This window comes from Venustampulla echinocandica (genome assembly GCF_003357145.1).
Source record: "Venustampulla echinocandica strain BP 5553 chromosome Unknown scaffold_2, whole genome shotgun sequence".
In the NCBI taxonomy this organism is placed as follows: domain Eukaryota; kingdom Fungi; phylum Ascomycota; class Leotiomycetes; order Helotiales; family Pleuroascaceae; genus Venustampulla; species Venustampulla echinocandica.
Window position 1 is genome coordinate 2,300,315 of NW_022474207.1, and position 17,174 is coordinate 2,317,488.

At 48.9% G+C, this 17,174-nt stretch overlaps 5 protein-coding genes across 5 annotated transcripts; 2 read left to right on the plus strand and 3 right to left on the minus strand.

Moving 5' to 3' along the window:
• Positions 1-277: 277 nt before the first annotated feature.
• Positions 278-2,991, minus strand: BP5553_05121 (Uncharacterized protein; the record flags this gene model as incomplete). The annotated part of the gene is made up of 5 exons (XM_032013744.1): positions 278-1,345; positions 1,396-1,558; positions 1,607-1,713; positions 1,771-2,514; positions 2,572-2,991. 5 exons carry the CDS (start codon positions 2,989-2,991, stop codon positions 278-280), a joined length of 2,502 nt encoding a protein of 833 aa, XP_031870344.1.
• Positions 2,992-4,174: 1,183 nt separating this feature from the next.
• On the plus strand, positions 4,175-6,476 carry BP5553_05122 (RING protein; the record flags this gene model as incomplete). The annotated part of the gene is made up of 3 exons (XM_032013745.1): positions 4,175-4,426; positions 4,473-4,642; positions 4,691-6,476. 3 exons carry the CDS (start codon positions 4,175-4,177, stop codon positions 6,474-6,476), a joined length of 2,208 nt encoding a protein of 735 aa, XP_031870345.1.
• A 591-nt stretch (positions 6,477-7,067) lies between these two features.
• BP5553_05123 (uncharacterized protein) lies at positions 7,068-8,273 on the minus strand (the record flags this gene model as incomplete). The annotated part of the gene is made up of 1 exon (XM_032013746.1): positions 7,068-8,273. The coding sequence occupies one exon, from the start codon at positions 8,271-8,273 to the stop codon at positions 7,068-7,070; it is 1,206 nt and encodes a 401-aa protein (XP_031870346.1).
• Positions 8,274-9,394: 1,121 nt separating this feature from the next.
• BP5553_05124 (uncharacterized protein) lies at positions 9,395-13,090 on the minus strand (the record flags this gene model as incomplete). The annotated part of the gene is made up of 4 exons (XM_032013747.1): positions 9,395-10,410; positions 10,482-11,735; positions 11,813-13,019; positions 13,079-13,090. The coding sequence occupies 4 exons, from the start codon at positions 13,088-13,090 to the stop codon at positions 9,395-9,397; spliced, it is 3,489 nt and encodes a 1,162-aa protein (XP_031870347.1).
• A 961-nt stretch (positions 13,091-14,051) lies between these two features.
• Positions 14,052-16,241, plus strand: BP5553_05125 (uncharacterized protein; the record flags this gene model as incomplete). The annotated part of the gene is made up of 5 exons (XM_032013748.1): positions 14,052-14,170; positions 14,221-14,500; positions 14,570-14,765; positions 14,819-15,235; positions 15,289-16,241. 5 exons carry the CDS (start codon positions 14,052-14,054, stop codon positions 16,239-16,241), a joined length of 1,965 nt encoding a protein of 654 aa, XP_031870348.1.
• Positions 16,242-17,174: the final 933 nt, after the last annotated feature.

Genomic DNA, 17,174 nt, shown 5'->3' on the forward strand with positions numbered 1-17,174 from the left:
ACACGTCTTTTTTGGATGCGACTTTCTTCCTGCAACCCACTTACGATATCCATGTCATTTAACTCACGTTGACAACAATCCTATAGAAGGAAGTCAAATGCTGTGCAAATAACCTCGCCTTGATCCGGCGTGCTGCCAAGCATAAAGTCACTGAAATCATCTCGGAGCAAGGAAGCTCCAAGACACAGGACAAATGTCTGGCAGGAGTTAATTGGCAGCCATCGATGTCCCACCCTCACGAGTATCCCGGTCACAGCCTCTCCTACACCTCCCATCTTCATATCTTTTGATAGAACAAGAGATATGCAACCTTGTTGTCCTTAATCGATGACTTATCGCTCTTCGATTTCGGTGTTGAGACACCATTCACCACGCTCGACCACTTCTTTCCCGGGCCGCTCGCCTGTTTCCAGCCTTCTTCGCCAGTGGCTTCATCCTCGTCATCAATGCTGGAGAACAGATTGCCTGATGACGGCTTGTCTTTGCGATGCTCCTGCAAAGCAGCGGCAAGCACCTTTGGATCTTCTTCGCTGCCTCCTTCAGCAACATCTTCGCTCCTCACCCGCCTGATGACGGTGTCATCGAGCCTAATCCATTCCCGCCCATCTTGTCTCCTAACATCAACAGTGTAGTGTCCACCGCTAGCATTCTTGCCGTGGTGATAGACAGCCGCAATCAAGCGGTATTTAGGAAGGCCTCTATGTGCATAGACGCTGCGCTTCTGCCGAGGGAAGACCTCTTTCGGAATCTCCAATTCTAGAGGATATCCGACGTTCTTCCAAATCTTCTGAGTACCGCCAGAGGAGTCGTACTGGAAGCGTTTGAGGTGAAGGATAAGGACCGATGGCAAAGTCTCAATGAAGACTTGCTTGGTCGCAGTGACATTAGGCCCCTTTGGAGACTTGAAATCCCCATGGAGGGCTTCAGAGCGTGTAAGGCCCTTCAGAGCGTCAACGATATTGTTTACATTCGGGGCTCCAATGTCAAGCTGTAAGGGCTGGTATGGCTCAAGAGTAACTGAGTCCTTTAAACCCGGAACTCGTAATTCTGATCTTAAGCTTCCTCCAAAAATCTTAGTAATGGGAGAACCAGTGATGATAGTTCCGGATGAGCGAGTAACGGCCGCCTTCTGCTTTGGTCCAACTTCCAGCCAACCATTATCTTTCTCCGGGAGAGTTTCGGTGGTATGAGCAACCTCGCTGGCTGGGGATGAAGGGCCATTGGTGGGCGTGGCAATGGCCGATGTTGTGCTTGAAGCGCTTGCCTTCATCACCTGGACACACTCATCATGGAGCCCTTCAAGTAAAAATCCTAGAAATTCTTCGGCGTCTTGCTGGTGGCCACGCTACAAGGAATTAGCACTCTGGATGACGAACAATGGCAGTTAACACTTACCCGCATGCTTGAGAATCTCGGTAGGGCTTTGATGACATCGTAAATAAAATCTGGCGTGAAAGGTTCGCCATACTCCTCTAGTTCACCATCCTTCAACCGCATCCGAAGTTTCTCAACGGATGGAGCAGAGTCGATAACAGGATATTCTCTCATGAACATGATCCTTGGTTTGGGTCAGCCTGTAGTGCCAAATGAGAGAGGGGCTACTTACATTGCATCAATCAATGGAGTTTCGCTTTTGAAGCTATAGGCTGCCCGATTAGAAACTTGGTCGAGGAAGGTATAGAACGGAGCACATGAGATGAGGACTTGTAGAACCTATATCGTATTAGCATGGACTTTGTCAAATATAGACGCGGGGGGGGGGGGGCTTACAGAATTCATATAGCACATATTACCGGTATTAATGAGGCCGCGGGGTTTTAAAAAGGCTACTTTCGAGTCGCTTGATGAGGGGCTATAGGACCTGAGCGCCTCCGCCACAGATTCGGCATTCGTTTTAGAAAAGCTGGTGACACTTGCGAGACCAGATTCAACTGTGGCAGAAGTATGAGCTGGTGCACCATCATTGAAAAGACCTGTCCAGAGCTTCGGGGTTGTCCAAGCCTTTGGCGGAGGCGTGATTGCAACATCATCGGTTAGCGTCTGCTCAATGGAGTCAGTAGTCTTGCTCTCATCGTCGCCGGCACCTGGAGTAATTGTTTGTAATTGTGCTTCCTCTCTAGGCTGCTCGGGGGTTTGCTTGGGGATATCTCGAGGAGCGGTTTTTGGTAATGCGGGAACTACTGGTACAGCTGGGGCTCTAGGTTTTTGCGAAGGCTTTGGTGCTACTGGTGTGGTATCTCCTGCAGCTAGAATGGAAGCATTGTTTATTGAAGAGGGCGTAGTAGGATTAGTCGAATTTGTTGCCTCCGAGTGGGGGTGGCTGGTCAAGGGTGTCTCGGGCCGGGCTGCTGCTGCTGGGGCGGATTCTTCGGTTTCATTCTCGTCCTCAGGGCGTGCACCTTGCTGAATACTAGGAAGTTCGACAGGTTCTGCTGAGAGCTCTGGGGTTTGTCTTCGTTTTCTGCGCGCCCGTCTCGCTGGCCAAGGAAGGTCGGGTCTTGAAAGCCATGGAAGCTGATCTACTATTAGCAATTGCCATGTTCAAGGGATTGTGGGAAATAAGAGACTCACCGGAGCTCTAAAGGTTTCTAGCGGGGGCTCTTGAGGAGGGGATGGTGCAACGCTCAATGTTGTGTGTGGGGTTGGGGGTGTCATCGGACCTGGGACGGTATGAGACGACCGGGTGGAAGATGGGGTTTGCGGAGGTGGGAGGCTATAGGGCGTTGAGACCGACGGCGATTGCTGAGGTCGAGGAGCTGGATGAGGTGGGGGAGCATAGGATTGCTGAGGCTGGGGCATTGGGGGATGAGCATAATGCTGCATTGGAGGTGGAGGAGATCGGATATAGGGAGGATATGGGTTGTATTGGTGTTGATGTTGATGTTGATGTTGATGAGGAAGAGCAGGGGCGTGGTATTGCGGAGGGATCTGCTGAGGTTGTGGGTAGAAATTCGGGTTGTATGGGTGCATGTACGCATTCGCATTGTACATTTGGTTTGGGGGAGGGTATTGCTGGTGTTGATGTTGGTGTTGGCCTTGGTGATTATGGTTGTGACTGTTGTGGCTATGATTATTATAAGGTCGCCGCCTCCCGACATCTGGCGGCATGCCTTGCCCTGCCGGCAGATGACGACTGTTCATCATACCGGCGTAGGGGTGGGGGAGAGAAAGAAAGTGGAAGATTCAGGTTCACTCCAACCAGGCGCGTCCGAAAGTTCGCTGAAGGGTCGCGTTGCGGCGTGCGGCTCGGGGTCTTGTAGAAGAGGGCGAGGAGTTCTCTAACACGGACGATATATGGCGCATAAATGCTTCCTAATGGGTTGTATTCGAAATATGCGCGGCGCGTCAGCGAGAGGGTGCTGCGGTCAACTGAGGGTGGGCGTTCTGTCGCAGATAATGTGTCGTGTGTCGCTATTCCAACACTCAACTATAAAAGCGCGGCGATGAAAGAACAGGGACCTATGGCTGATCCACTGAAGAATTACAGTGAAGACAATTGATCTCAGAGAAACGACACGTAATAACGGCGTTTTGTAGAAGCTTCGGTTTGGGGCTGAAGGCGACTTTGGGGGGAGGGAGAGTGCAAAGGTCGTCAACTCAGAGGATGCATCAAAGAATATCAAAGATGTTGCCGGCATAACGCCTCCGTAAAGCCGGGGTTCTGCGAACAATTCCTGGCTGCCTCAGGCCACACAATCCGATAACGAATCATCCATCGTCCATCATCCACCACTGTCGTTCACCCCTCCTCGCGCATCATCTGGAGGTGACTCGAGACTCTCGTTCTCTCTGTCGCTCCCGCCCAGCGCCATCTGGCGCCTGAATTTCTGCCAGAACATCAGCAATAACCATATCACCAAAGCCAGCTTTAACACCAACGTCCATATACTCGACCTTTTATCTCGAGTCCATTTCAAAACCGCGTTTTCCGTGCTCTGGTGGCATCAGTCACGCCAGTTCCTACACGCCAACCGCCACACAGAGGGCTCTATTGCGAAGGCATCTTCCTCTACGTTCAACGACCTTCAGGATATTGGGGACATCAAGGATAGCAAGGATAGCACAGCCCAACTGGCAGTGGCCGCCAGTATCTCGCTTTGGCCACAAGAGAACAGTGCACGTTGCTGTATGCCCGCCGTAGCACGAGTTGACCGAGGCTTCCATCGACACAACAATGAATTGTGCGCCATCTAACTCGTCGCTTTCTGGAGGGAAAGTGCCCAATGCTTCCTCGTCCTATTCTCCGCTTCAGCAACAACAACAACCCCAGATCACTGCCTCCTCCGGCTTCGATTCGAGCTCGAGGCGTTCAAACAACTATTCCGGTTCCGTGCATGCCACGGCCCGCAACAACCAAAGTTACAAGAAGCAGCATAAGGGTTCCAGAAAGGCTAGACTTGTGGGTGAGGATGCTATGACGGAATCCGTAAGCTTAGGCAATCATAAGATATGGCACGGGCTAACATCAGTAGGGAGCCATGAGAAACGCCAATAGCCGCAGGGGCCAAACCTCCATCACCCATCTCATGAATTTTACCCTTCCGCCCCGGCCACAGGACAACCGCAGCACCATCGCACGTGGAACCCGCCGTGGCAATATTTATGGGATTGGTTCAGGCCACCATTCCAGTGACAAGGCAAGGTATGTATTAGAAACAGATTTGAATTGGACTCCTGCTAATGATAGCAGATATATTCATGCCAACTATCGATTTATCGTTAAGCCTAACGGGGACTACAAATCCCAGGCCGTTAATGCTGATCAGCATCTGGATTGGAATGATGTCCTCCAAATTCTTGCATCCTCGGTTTCCCAAGAAGCATCATGCCCAATCTGTCTTTCACATCCGGTAGCACCGAGGATGGCGAAGTGCGGCCATATATTCTGTCTTCCTTGCCTCATCCGCTATATGCACTCCACCGACGATGTAAACCCAATTCCGGAAAAGAAAGCTCGGTGGAAGAAGTGCCCGATATGCTGGGATTCTATATATCAGTCAGAGACGAGACCCGTGCGGTGGTATACTGGTCAAGAGGGACCTCCTCCACGGGAAGGCGACGATGTTGTACTGAGACTTGCTATGCGGCAGCCAGGAAGTACTTTAGCCCTTCCGCGAGATGGGGCTGATGCTCTTGGCAAAGCGGAAGATGTTCCATGGTATTTTGCGGCTGAAGTTATGGATTATGCTCGAATCATGAAAGGTGGCGAGGAGTACATGAGGGAGCAATTTGACAATGAGATTGCGGAACTGAAGAGGCAAGAAAACGAAGATGAGTTGATGTTTGGAGAAGAGCCAGAGTGGACTAGGAAGGCTGTCAATTCGGTCAATGACGCCAAGGAGAGGATGCAAGGCATCGGGAATCCCCCTCCAGTGCCTAAACAGCCTGCTGAGAAGAAACCGAAAAGACAGCCTATTATCTTCAATCCCATCCAGGATGATTCCCCAGAAATGTATTTCATCCAACACGCTTCAAAGTCCGGTATCAACGTATCTTTTGATACACCAGATCCCTCCACCCCGGATGCCGCCTCTGCCGATCAGCAGGCGGTGCCCTCTGGCGGGCCTTTAAACACAGGTCCTCCAGCTGCCAATGATCAAAAGCAGCCTCCATCTCACCCAAAGGCGGCACAGTCTCAGACCTTGAACGAAGCCCATCACCCCGATTCTCCGTATTTCTTCTATCAGGCCTTGCTCCATTATTACCTTGCACCACTCGACATCCGAATCCTTAAATCCGCGTTTGGAAACTTTGCATCTTTTCCATCAACGCTTCTACCCCGCGTTGAGCGCATCTCTACTGGCCATATAATGGATGATGAATTACGAAAACGAACAAAATACCTTTCCCACCTGCCTTATGGTTGTGAGGTGGGGTTTCTTGAGTGTAATTGGACTGATGTGGTTGTTCCTGAGATCCTAGATCTGTTCAAGTCCGATATCGAGAAAAGAAGGAGGCGAAATAGAGAGAAGGAATATCGAGAAGAGAAGGACAGACTGCGGGCGGAAAAGGCGGAAGATGATGCGCGTTGGGCAAATGCGCGGAGAAGACGACCGAGCATACCCACGGAAACCTTAGCAGAGGGGGACTTTCATCCCTTGGCTTCATCGTCGCTTGACGCTGCAAATGCATCGCCGCCTTGGGATACGCGCCAAGGCTCTTCATTCGCGTCCCTGGCGTCCCCATCGACAAGCCCAAATGGCCGGAGGACGGTATGGGGAACCGCAATAATATCACCGACGTCACCGGACCTTCACCCTCAACCTGAGAATGATGCCGATGATGGATGGCTACATTCATGGGAGCAAGAGCTGCTCGCGGAGGAGAACAAGCTCATTGCACAGGTCCAGGCAACCTCGTTGATTGGCGAGGCGAGTGACAGCGCGAAGCCAGCTACAGGAGTAGGCGGACAGCAGGGGAAGAAAAAGAAAAAGAAAATCACACTGATGAGCACAAATGTTAGACGGGGGGCGTGAACATTCCATAGGCATATATAGCCCACGGTGCCGGCTTTCTAATTCGGCACAGAAGTCTTGATAAATGTTGATAAATCCCTCGCATAGTAGGATTACGCTAGGCCTGGACGTTGTGAAATGGGGAGGATCCTCCCCAACACCTTGTCAATGAACATCCTAACACCATCTACTTACCATCGCTCCACATTGTGTCGAGTAGATCTAGTGACTTTTTATATTATTTTGATATTTTCGCTTATGTCGTACGCCCCCCTTTCGGTTTCTGACTTCATCACTCTCCCAAATTGAATTTCTATAGAAAGATTTGGTCTACGACAAGCGTGGGATCAGAGTTGCAAGCATTATCATATGTCCGATCAAGTAGGACTATGGGTAAATTGATCTTCAAACTTTGACTAGGTCAGCAGAGAGTCAGTCATAGTCTCAACTAGCTCAGAATAGATTCATATTACGAAGCAGTGGTAGGAGCCCAGGATTGGAAATTCAAAGGAAAGAATCCTGGTTCGGAAGATTAAGTTTTAAAAATTTAAAGGACAAACTAGGTACGTATACATATTTTCAAAATTGAGAAGGGTAAATGGCCTAGGAAACTCATTTCTTCAATATCACATCCTGGAACCAATTCATCGCAACCCCATTCATCATCTTTAACGCCCCAACATGGCAATGCTCACCCGCAGCATCCTTGGCTGATAACTTCATCAATGCCGCCCTCTCTCCAAGCGCCTCCATAACCCGCTCCGGCTGACCCTTGAAGAACATATCCTCCTCCGCAAGTCCCACCAATATTGGGCACTGCACTTTGCTTTCCAGCCCCTTGAGGGTCATACTGCTAGTCTTGTCAATAAACTCCGAAATAGTGTTTGTGTTGAAACTCCATAAGCCCTGCTCAATACCCCACCTTGCTGCGGTAGGGAGGTGGGGGTTGGCCAACATCCCCCGAAATATAGGCTCTGCAGCCACAAAATCGCCATTATCGATAGATCCTTTCAGGGCTGGGCCGAGTACATTTAGGAAAGCTTCCGCGACATCATACACGCCATCAATGGCAAGAACAGCCGCAAGACGATGTTCAAAAGCTGCTGCTCTCACACAGAGAAAGCCTGCCATGGAAAATCCCACCAGTCCTACCTTCGTCATATCCACCTCCGGCAAGGTCTCCAAATAATCCACCACAGGTGTAACAACTTCCTCCCATTCAGCTATAAAGCCGAGCCCCTGACTTCGGAGAACGGTAGGTTGACCTGGTCCCTCATACGTGATGACATTCCAACCCCTTTCCAATGCTGCAAATCCGCAATTATGCAGCATCTCCTCCTGAGCGCCGTCATACCCATTCCCCAAAATAATAGTTGGCTTCTTCCCCTCGCCTCCGGCGCCGTAGAAAATAGCAGGCACATCAAAACCATCTGCTTTCAACGTCAATCGCTTAGCAGGGACTGGCAACAGCGCAATTGCTTTATCAAATGCGTATGTCTGCTTCTCCCACAATGCCATGATCCGAGGATCATCTTTCTTTCCATGCAGGTAGAAATCTGCAGAGCGGAAATACGTGGATGCTGCGAAATAGGCATCACGGGCTGAGATTGGGTATTTTGAAGAATCAATTGCTTCTCCACGAGCGAGGACGTTTTCTGCTAGGGAGTTGAAGACGGAATAGAAGCTTTCGAAACTGCCAGGTTCGATTTTCCCGGCGGCTTCTAAGACTTCGCCAATATCTGAGCCGTGATAGGGGGCTATGGCAAGCACGCGGAGGAGCTCGAAGTGGAAGGAATGGTCGGTGGATAGTTGGAGCATTTTGAGATATTGGATTTGTTGGATGGCTTATTTGTTGAAGAAGGGAGAATGATAATAGCTATTTGATGTGTTTATAGGGCTTTTTGGAGTAGAGTATTGCATAGCTACCTATATACATGAGGATACGACTCAATCATATGATGAAGCAATAAACCTACGCTGGTATCAGATCGTCATTTCGACGCCGGCGCTGCATGTCGCGCTTTCGGCACTGAAACATATATTCCGAAGCCCGAGCCCATTTACAGAATTCCAGTTTTACCAAATTATCAAGCAATAGGGGCCTAATAGCTGTGCCCTTTAGTTGTACTAAGCTAAATAGCTGTTACTGGCGCATACGACTTCGAACTAAGCAGTATTTCATACGGCCGTTAGAATTATTCGGGCGATGCAAGCCATCGAGCGCGAGGTTTGATACTATTATAGCCGCAATGCCGCCACTTAGTGCGCTACATCGCTGTTATTAATTGCGGGGTTTCCAACTACCACTCCTCAGGGGTAGCATACGGCCTTAAGGTGCACACTAAAACGTTTCTTCGACATCATAAGGTTTAACACAGAATCTAATTTTATTTCAATAATAAATACCGTTTTTAGATATTTAACTGCGCTATTACCCTCTAAAACAGATAGAATAAAAATATCCTAATACGAGAGCATTCAAAAATGCTGCTATCTCAAGTGTCCCAACTCCAACTCCTAATCCCATAGATATACACTGATAGAGAGAGCATTGCCACATCCCTTATTGATTAATTAGGATATCGAAGGATCATAACCTTGGAACATGAGGCTCCTAATAATTTCAAAGAAAAAGAGGCTAGGTACCTACCAGTCTGGGGACGTCGCTGCAGCGTGATCACTGAAGAGCCATAAGTTTCAGACGGCCTTAGTCATAATGCCAACCTCAATTCTGCAAAATGCTATTATCCATACATCTAAATTCCCCCCAAAAGAGCGCTTTGCATAGAAGAATACAACAGAGCCAGATATTCCATATTAGTTTAAACTCCTCCTTGAAAACTATCTTGAAAATATCTAGGAGAGGTACAGCGTACGGAAAAGATCTATTGGAAGCTGTTTTCTGATGGAGCTTGCATGATCATACGCAGATACCAACCTCAGTCGTATTGATCGGCATCATCTACAGCAGGCCGATAAGCCCTCTGGGGATTATGAGTGTAGCCTGGACTCTGAGTTTGAGGTTGTCCAAACTGGCCGCGAGGGTCACCTTGGCTGTAATTTTGCTCGCTATAGTCAAAGGGGCCTTGGGCCGATGGGGCCGCTGTCCCTCTGGGTGGGGTTTGCTGGGACAGTGGGAAGGCGGGCGGCTGGTCAAGCCTTGACGAGGACCGTTGCGACAGGCCTGGATTCTGAGGGAAAGGAGCTGGTTGGTAGGGGCTGCCCTGATTGTGCCCTACTTGTGGGCCAGGTACGAACCGTGCAGAACCGTCTTGGGGCTGAGAATACCCGTGTCCGCCCATTTGATTATAGTCAGGTACACCATGTACACCTGCTCCTTGGCTATAACTTCCCGGTATACCTCCATAGAAATCTGGGTTATCATTCGGGGGGTTTCGGGGGGCAGAGAACTTCGTGTTCTTCACGTAATCAGCACGCTCTCCAAGCATATGTGCAAAATCCGCATCGGCCCAACCCTTCGCTTCCTCCATGTATCTGTCAAACGCTCTAGTTGCCAGTTCGACTTTCTTGAAATTGTCGGCATCCAAAACCGGCGCATTGGGCTTTGACTCAGGGTTGTTTTTAAGTAGCTCGGCGTTGTCCATTCTATTTTTATGATACGCAAGAGATGACGCAATCTGAAAGGCGTTTCGTATCTGCCTGCCATTCCACCTCCCGGCGGACTTGGTGTTATCAAAGTGTGACTCGGCAAATTCCAAGATCTTGTCCTCCTGGATTAGAAGTGGAGCCTCGCCGATGAGCATGCTCCGTTGATTTTCAATTTCTTTGAGCCTCTCGATATTCATCTTGAAAATCTGTTTCGCCTGTACTTTTTCAAGTGGGGGGTAATACAGACTCATGTGAATTCGGGACTTGAACGCTTCATCGAGTGTTCCGACTCGATTTGTCGTTAAAAATAAAATTCCGTTATAGTATTCAAGCACACGTAAAAATACTATGAGTTGGTAAGCCGGCGTTCATCAACATCCAAGTGCTGCCTGAATTCTGAAAGAGATCTATACGAACCTGAGACCAAGGCATTCCGCTTCAAGTCGAGTCTCGACCGTTGGGAGAGAAAGACATCGGCCTCGTCGAGCAATAGTACACAGTCCCAAAGATGGGCCAAACGAAACACTTCGGTTAGTGAGGATTCGACTTCCGACGGTGTGAGCCCAAGGTCACCACAAGTAATAGAGAAAAGTGGTTTCTGGTTTTCCAGAGCTACTGCTTCCGCCGTGGCTGTCTTCCCCACGCCAGGTACTCCATGCAGGAGGATAACTAGCCCTCTGCCCTTCCCCTGAATGAGATCCTGACTCAACCCCTCCGTAGAGATGCTATTATATCGCCTTTCGAGGTCCTTCTTCACAAAGTGCGACCCCACTAGCGCTTTCACGATATCTTTGTATTCTCTGAGAATCTTGAGTCTGCTGAAAACATCCCGTTGTTCTGAAATTGGTCTCAAATACCGAACATCTAGTAGAACAAATTTTCGTTCGCGGAGAACATAGGCAAAGAGCCGGCTAGGGAGGAGGATAAGGTCATCGTCGCGGAGTTCCACGGCTGCCTTCTCTCGTCCGCTTGATGATTGTGTCTTGCACTGGTTAAGAAACTCATCCTTGTCAAGATAATATTTTCTGTCCCACATGGTAACTCCATCATTCTCTTGGATGATTTCAATAGTCTCTGATACTAGCTTGCTCCTACTAGAATCAGCCCATAACTTGATAGCAAATTCGTCATGGTCAGTTGGCCAATCATCGGTATAGGCTGCCGGTTGGTGGAACTGAGGCCTCCATGATGGGTACGTTTGAAATGCTTCGACGAAGTCGACGATGACGTGACTTTCGACGAACTCGGGGTGCTTTATCAAATCGCCACTGTCGTCCTCGATAGACTCCCCGGTAGGATTGGAGGTGAGCGTCCATCCATTGTAGGCGAGGTGCCTTTTATCGAGGCATTCTTGGAAAAGCTTCCCATGCTTTCTAAGGTCCACAAGAATTTGTTCGTGATTTTGCTCGTATCTAATAGGGTAGCAATCTAGCAGCCTGATATCCTTTTCACCTTCATAGCGGCGGATGCCAAACGTTTTTTTAACAGCACCGTATGAGACCCCATCGAAATCAATGTAGTAGACCCACACTTTAAAATCATTAATACTGTCATTGATACCATTGTCGTAGTCACCTGCAAGAGGCTTGGATTTTATCTCAAGAGAAGGATATTCATGGCGATCGTCTGGGTTATTGACCGTATATACCCTCCATACCGTTTGATACATACCTAAGTTATAAGTTTAAGGTTAGCCAAATACCCCAAAACTACATACTACTTAGCTAGTTTGTAGTCTCACAACATACCTCGCTGTGAATTGACGGCATATCTTTGTTGTGATTTTTTGGTCGTCCCTACATGTGAATTCTCAGCGCCAGGAGGCGCGAAGATTATCTCCCCTGTCCTAAAAAGTAGCCACAAGTCATCGAACCGGATGGTTTGACGAGTGGTGCCGTCAAACAATTGATAGAGAGGCATAATTTCCTTGTCAATGAAGTTGATGTAGCACCGCATATCTCTCAACGCCTCTATGCTATCCATTATAGAGTCGAGAGATTCATCATCGTAATGATCAGTATCCTCAGCACCAACGCCATCCTCAACTTTGCTTTCGGCTACCTTGCTGTCAGAGGAGGCTTCGGCCTCATTTCCTTCAGCAGACGGAGTATTAATAGCCGCTGCTTCTTTGGCGGAGGCTGCGAGCTCAAGTTTCTCAGCCTCACCCCATTTAGCTTCCAGCTCGCTCAATGCTTCTTTCATCTTCGGCTGGAAGTAGATGAAGACCCTGAAAGGCCTGAAAAAGGTACGCGGCTGTTCCACCGTCCATGACTCTCCTACGACCTTGGCGAGATGGAGAAGAATAGGCTGGGATTGAATACGGACACGCTGGATCCAACCGTCATCATGTGTCACACTTGGTTCAGTCTGCGGAACATCATCTTTTTTGGCTTTTGGGCGCTCTCGGTGATTTCCCCGCGTGAGTTGCTCTCGTCGAATATCATGGTTGAGGTCAGTCTTGGCAAATAGAACATCTATTGCGTAGTGACTATCCTTCTCGCAGTAATGGTTCTTGAAGTTTTCAAAGTTAACTTTTCTGATCTCTGGAATTGCTGGAATCCTTGGTTTTCGTTCCGGGATGGAGGACATCTCACTGTTCGCATCATCCTCACTCCTCGCATCATCGTCTACCATCCGCTCGTCCTTGGTGTCCTTGGGGGCTACCGTGGCAGTTTGATTATCATCTTTTGTGGAATTGTCTGCTGAAGACTTTTCGGGTTCCGGCTTTTCAAGGGAGGGGCTGGGGTCCGATTCGGGTTGAACAGTGGTTCCATTGGGACTCGAAGGCTGCTCTCCATCAACAACAATCGCAACAGCTTCTGTAGCTGCGTCCTGCCCTGCACCACTTTCGGATGCTGATGGAGCTGAATCAGAGACAACGGTCACTGGTTGCCCCATCTTAAGTGAAGCTTTGACATCGTCTAGAGCTGGAGGAGGAATGGGAGCAGGGACGAGCTAGAACATAGGTCAACTGTCAGCCTGATTCTATGGCGTGGATCTTAGGATAAACTTACAACTCCTTCCATCGCCGCTCTGCTTCGATGCTGGAGAGGAAGAGATTGTCACGGTACGCGAATTGAAAGCTGGCTTGTGTATAGATTCTGTGTTTAATGGGAATGTTGACCTAAATAATGAATAATCTCTGGTCAGTAGGGAACCGACCGTCATATAATCAAAGCTCGGTCCTAATTATGGACCAGGCTGGCGCTCAGCAAGCATACGAATAGCTTTAGCGGATAGAGCCGCCTCCGCCGCGCCAGCCCCCACCATGTATACAGGGTTCGGTGTGCTTGAACTGGTGCACAGTGCATATGGCTGGCCCCGACGGCAGCAACAGAGAGGGGTCGGCGGCTCCGAGCCTCGAGGACGGGAAGCCAAGCAACCAACGTAGTATAACATAGCGAAATATTCGATATAATTGTTTGGTATCCCGACTGGCTGGTTACTGACCATATGGTACCGAGGAATGCCGTGTAAGTGCTATGTGCGAGGGCTGTTCCGTGACTTGCATGGGGAAGCTCTAGATCCTCATAACTAACAAAACTAATTAAATGAGCGGATTGTCGCCCAGCCCATCCAGGGCTCGTGGTAGCGAGTGTTTTCGAGGGAGTCGAGTGGTAGTTTCTACCAATCAGGCCACCACACGTCGGGAGCTGAGACGCACAGCGTGGTCTAGTGCTGACAGCGCGCCTGCAGGATTCCTGTGGCAATCCGCGAAGGCAATCCGGAAGAATGGTATTGTTAGCCAATCGTCCGGATAGATGAAAGTCAATTAGGTAGCCGCATCCATAAGATAAGGCTGGGCTCCAAGCGGAATCGCATCATCACCGTTGCGAATGCTCACCACTCTAGAAAGTCCTGCCCACGGAATAGTGCTATGATGCTGGAAGCAGCCTATCGACCCTGTTATTATCTTCAGCCAGTGATCTCTTGCTCAACCTCAAACTCCGACGACTAATCTCAAGTGCGAATTGCGAAACTTTGAGAATGGAAACTGATATCGTAACATTCATAGGCACCGAGGCTCCTAAAATTGACCCCGCCTTTGGAGTTCCATCGCACTATGACTATCAGCGGGCGACGTTTGGTCCCCGTAAACCTCACCAGTATGTCGAAACTTCTACATAATAGATTTGCCAACCCCTAATTGTGATAGTGACCTTGAGGAAGCCTTGCTGCAATACAAGAAGTTAAAACTCACCCCAACTCTCGATTTTGACGTGGAGAACTGCTCGTGGGAAGACGTGTTGGATCAAATGACGAAGGTTAAAGGGGATTATGAAGATAGGGCCAACGGCTTGAAAAATACCTTCCGAAAAGTGTGGAGAAAGATGGGGGATGGAGATATACTCGGAAATATAAATCCTTTGCTTGACATGATTCCAAACCAGTATGGACTCAGTGTTCTGCGAGGAGGCTTGGCTTTCATATTCTATGTGAGCAACTTCCCAAAGCAACCATACGGACCGCCGATTCCAATCGGCTGACTTGATACCTCCGAATAGCTTGCAAAGAAAGCAGCAAAGAAACGCGACAAAATTTTCAGCGCGTTCGAAGACATTCCCGATGTTATAGCTAGAGCGATGGCTAAGAGGGAACTTTTTCCTTCTCACAAACGACTAAGAGAATGCTCAGACAAATTATATTCAACTCTCCTGCTAGCAATCACGCACCTGATAGGATATTTGCTTCCAAAGCAGGGTAAGCCAATAACCCAACCCAAAACTGGCAAAGCAAATTTAACCATTTTGAAGCCAAGCAAATATTCCAGAACTTCAAAGAATCGCTCTCAGAAACAGAAATAGATGGAATATTAGGGAGTGTGAGTACAGATGCCGCAGCGCTTTCTCTGTGTGCCGAGGGTCTCCTGGAAGCTGCAGCCGTCGAGACAAATACGTTTACCAAGAAGGGAGACCTCCAACTTCAAGCAATACGTATGTCTACAATAGATAATGGAATCAAAACTCAAGCCGTAGGCAGGCAACTGGGAGGAGTTGAAGCTAGAGTGGAAGCATTACAACTAGTGCCGCAGAAACTGGACGATATGGACCGAAAGATCGACGAACTCAAGCAAAGGGAGAGCGCTATTGTTGCTGAAGCCACTGCTTCCGGGATCAATGGAAAGAATGCACTGGCCAGGTTCCTGGCTGATGTATGGGCAGAACGGGAAGGTAAAACGATCACCCTCAAAATCTGCAAGCCAAATATGCTCATATTTTGATAGAGCGCCAGATGCGAGAACTCGAATTAGAAGAAAGAATACTTGATCTGGAACGATCCCGAACACCATTGCCACCCTCTACTGCTTTCATAACACTGCCTCATCTGCTGGAGGTCCTCGCAGTCCCCCTTGAAACTTCAATAAACGACTTGGAATCTACGCTCAGGCAAGGCAGGGAGTTTGATATGGCGGCCCAGGGGCAGTCACGCTGGCTTCTGCAGACGGAGCAGTTTCGCCGATGGTTCTCCTCGACTCGTTCAGAGCTCCTGTTAGTTGACGGCAACACAGACTCTGCAGACCCAGGAAGAATCTCGCCTATGGCTTTCCTGTCTGCAACACTCATTGCCAGCATCCTAAAAATGCAACCGCAAGCTATTTCACTCTATTTCTTTTGCGGCCAGCATACGTCTCCAAGTGACGTTTTGAGGGGACCAAACGGATTGATGAGGAGCCTTGTGACCGGAATAATTATAGAACTCCGGAGACGAGGAGCGCTTAGCCTTGATTTCATAAACTCACGCCCTTACAGGGAGGCGCTTGAACGACAGGATGCACTAGCAATCTGCGTCACTTTTCAGCAATTGATCAAGCAGCTCCCGCTCGAGACACCTGTCTATTGCATTATTGGCGGTATTTCATGGCTCGAGAAACAAGAATGGCTAGATGACCTATACCGTGTTGTCGACAAGTTCCAGGAACTGGTCTCGGACGAGCATCTCCGGCCAAACTTCAAGGTCTTGATGACGAGTCCGCACAGGAGCAGATTCATCTACCGGAGAGTTTCACCTCAGCAGCGCGTTTTCCTGCAGACCGGCCTGATTGATAATGGCCTCACTTCCGAAAGATTCCTCTTAGCGGGTATGCGCCGGCCCGTATCTCCTGGGCTGGCCCAGTTTGTTGGTCGCCACGAGGCAGACTCCAATGATGATGAGTGGGCAGCCGACGACTACAATTGAACCCACTTCGCCCTGCTGCCTTAGTTTCACTTGCAAACCGACAAAAAGTTGGATAAGAGATGCTGGTAAAACGTCGTCATGGATCTTCCGTTGTATAAAGATGCCTAAACGCAGGGACCCAAAGCGGTTCCGTTAACGATAGTTCTAAAGTTTGATGTCCTGTTAAACCGAGATGTCTAGGACCCAGCTAGAGGCAAGTGTCACTTTTGATATATCCCTGGAAGTCAAATAATGCAGGCCAGCCACCCGCATCAAACGATAGGCTTTAGTTATGTGTTGATGCACAGGAGTGATAAAAGAAGGAGTACGAAGAGAAGGTTTACAATGCTGCAAGCAGATGCGAGGAACAGATAGAATCAAAACAGCGAAGTAGTCTAGTCAAAGGTGAAAACGAGGTAGAACGAAGAATAAATACAAGCCCCGCAGATAACTGTGCCATGTTGCAAGATATATGTGCCTTAAGAATGAGCAAAAGAGAAAGACTTATTAGATAGTTCTCGCTAGTTGCGAAGTTCGATAACACTTGTAAAACTAAGCTCTACTGTACTCTATACGCTGTTGGTAGTTGGTTGGCAATGTGGAAGCAGACGGGTTGGGAGACGTCTGCTTGGCTGTCCGCAACTATCGTCTTCAGATTCATTTACTACTGCGGAATCGTATTCTTTATAACGAAGTTTTTGACGCCATATTGACTTGTAAAGCAGGGAAGCTCCAGAAAAGGATATTCTTTGAAGTTGAGAGAGAGGTTGGCGCTGGTTTTGATTGCCATCAGGAGGTTCGTCACAGGTCGCTGGAGATCTCCTACCAATTCGGGTGGTCGTGTTATAGCGGCGTCCATACCAACCCAAAACAAGGCTTCCGTCCGCCTCCACTCTGCGAAGTACGACGCGCAATCAAGTACTTCGAAGCTTCGGGCGTTTGTTTACCACTTGA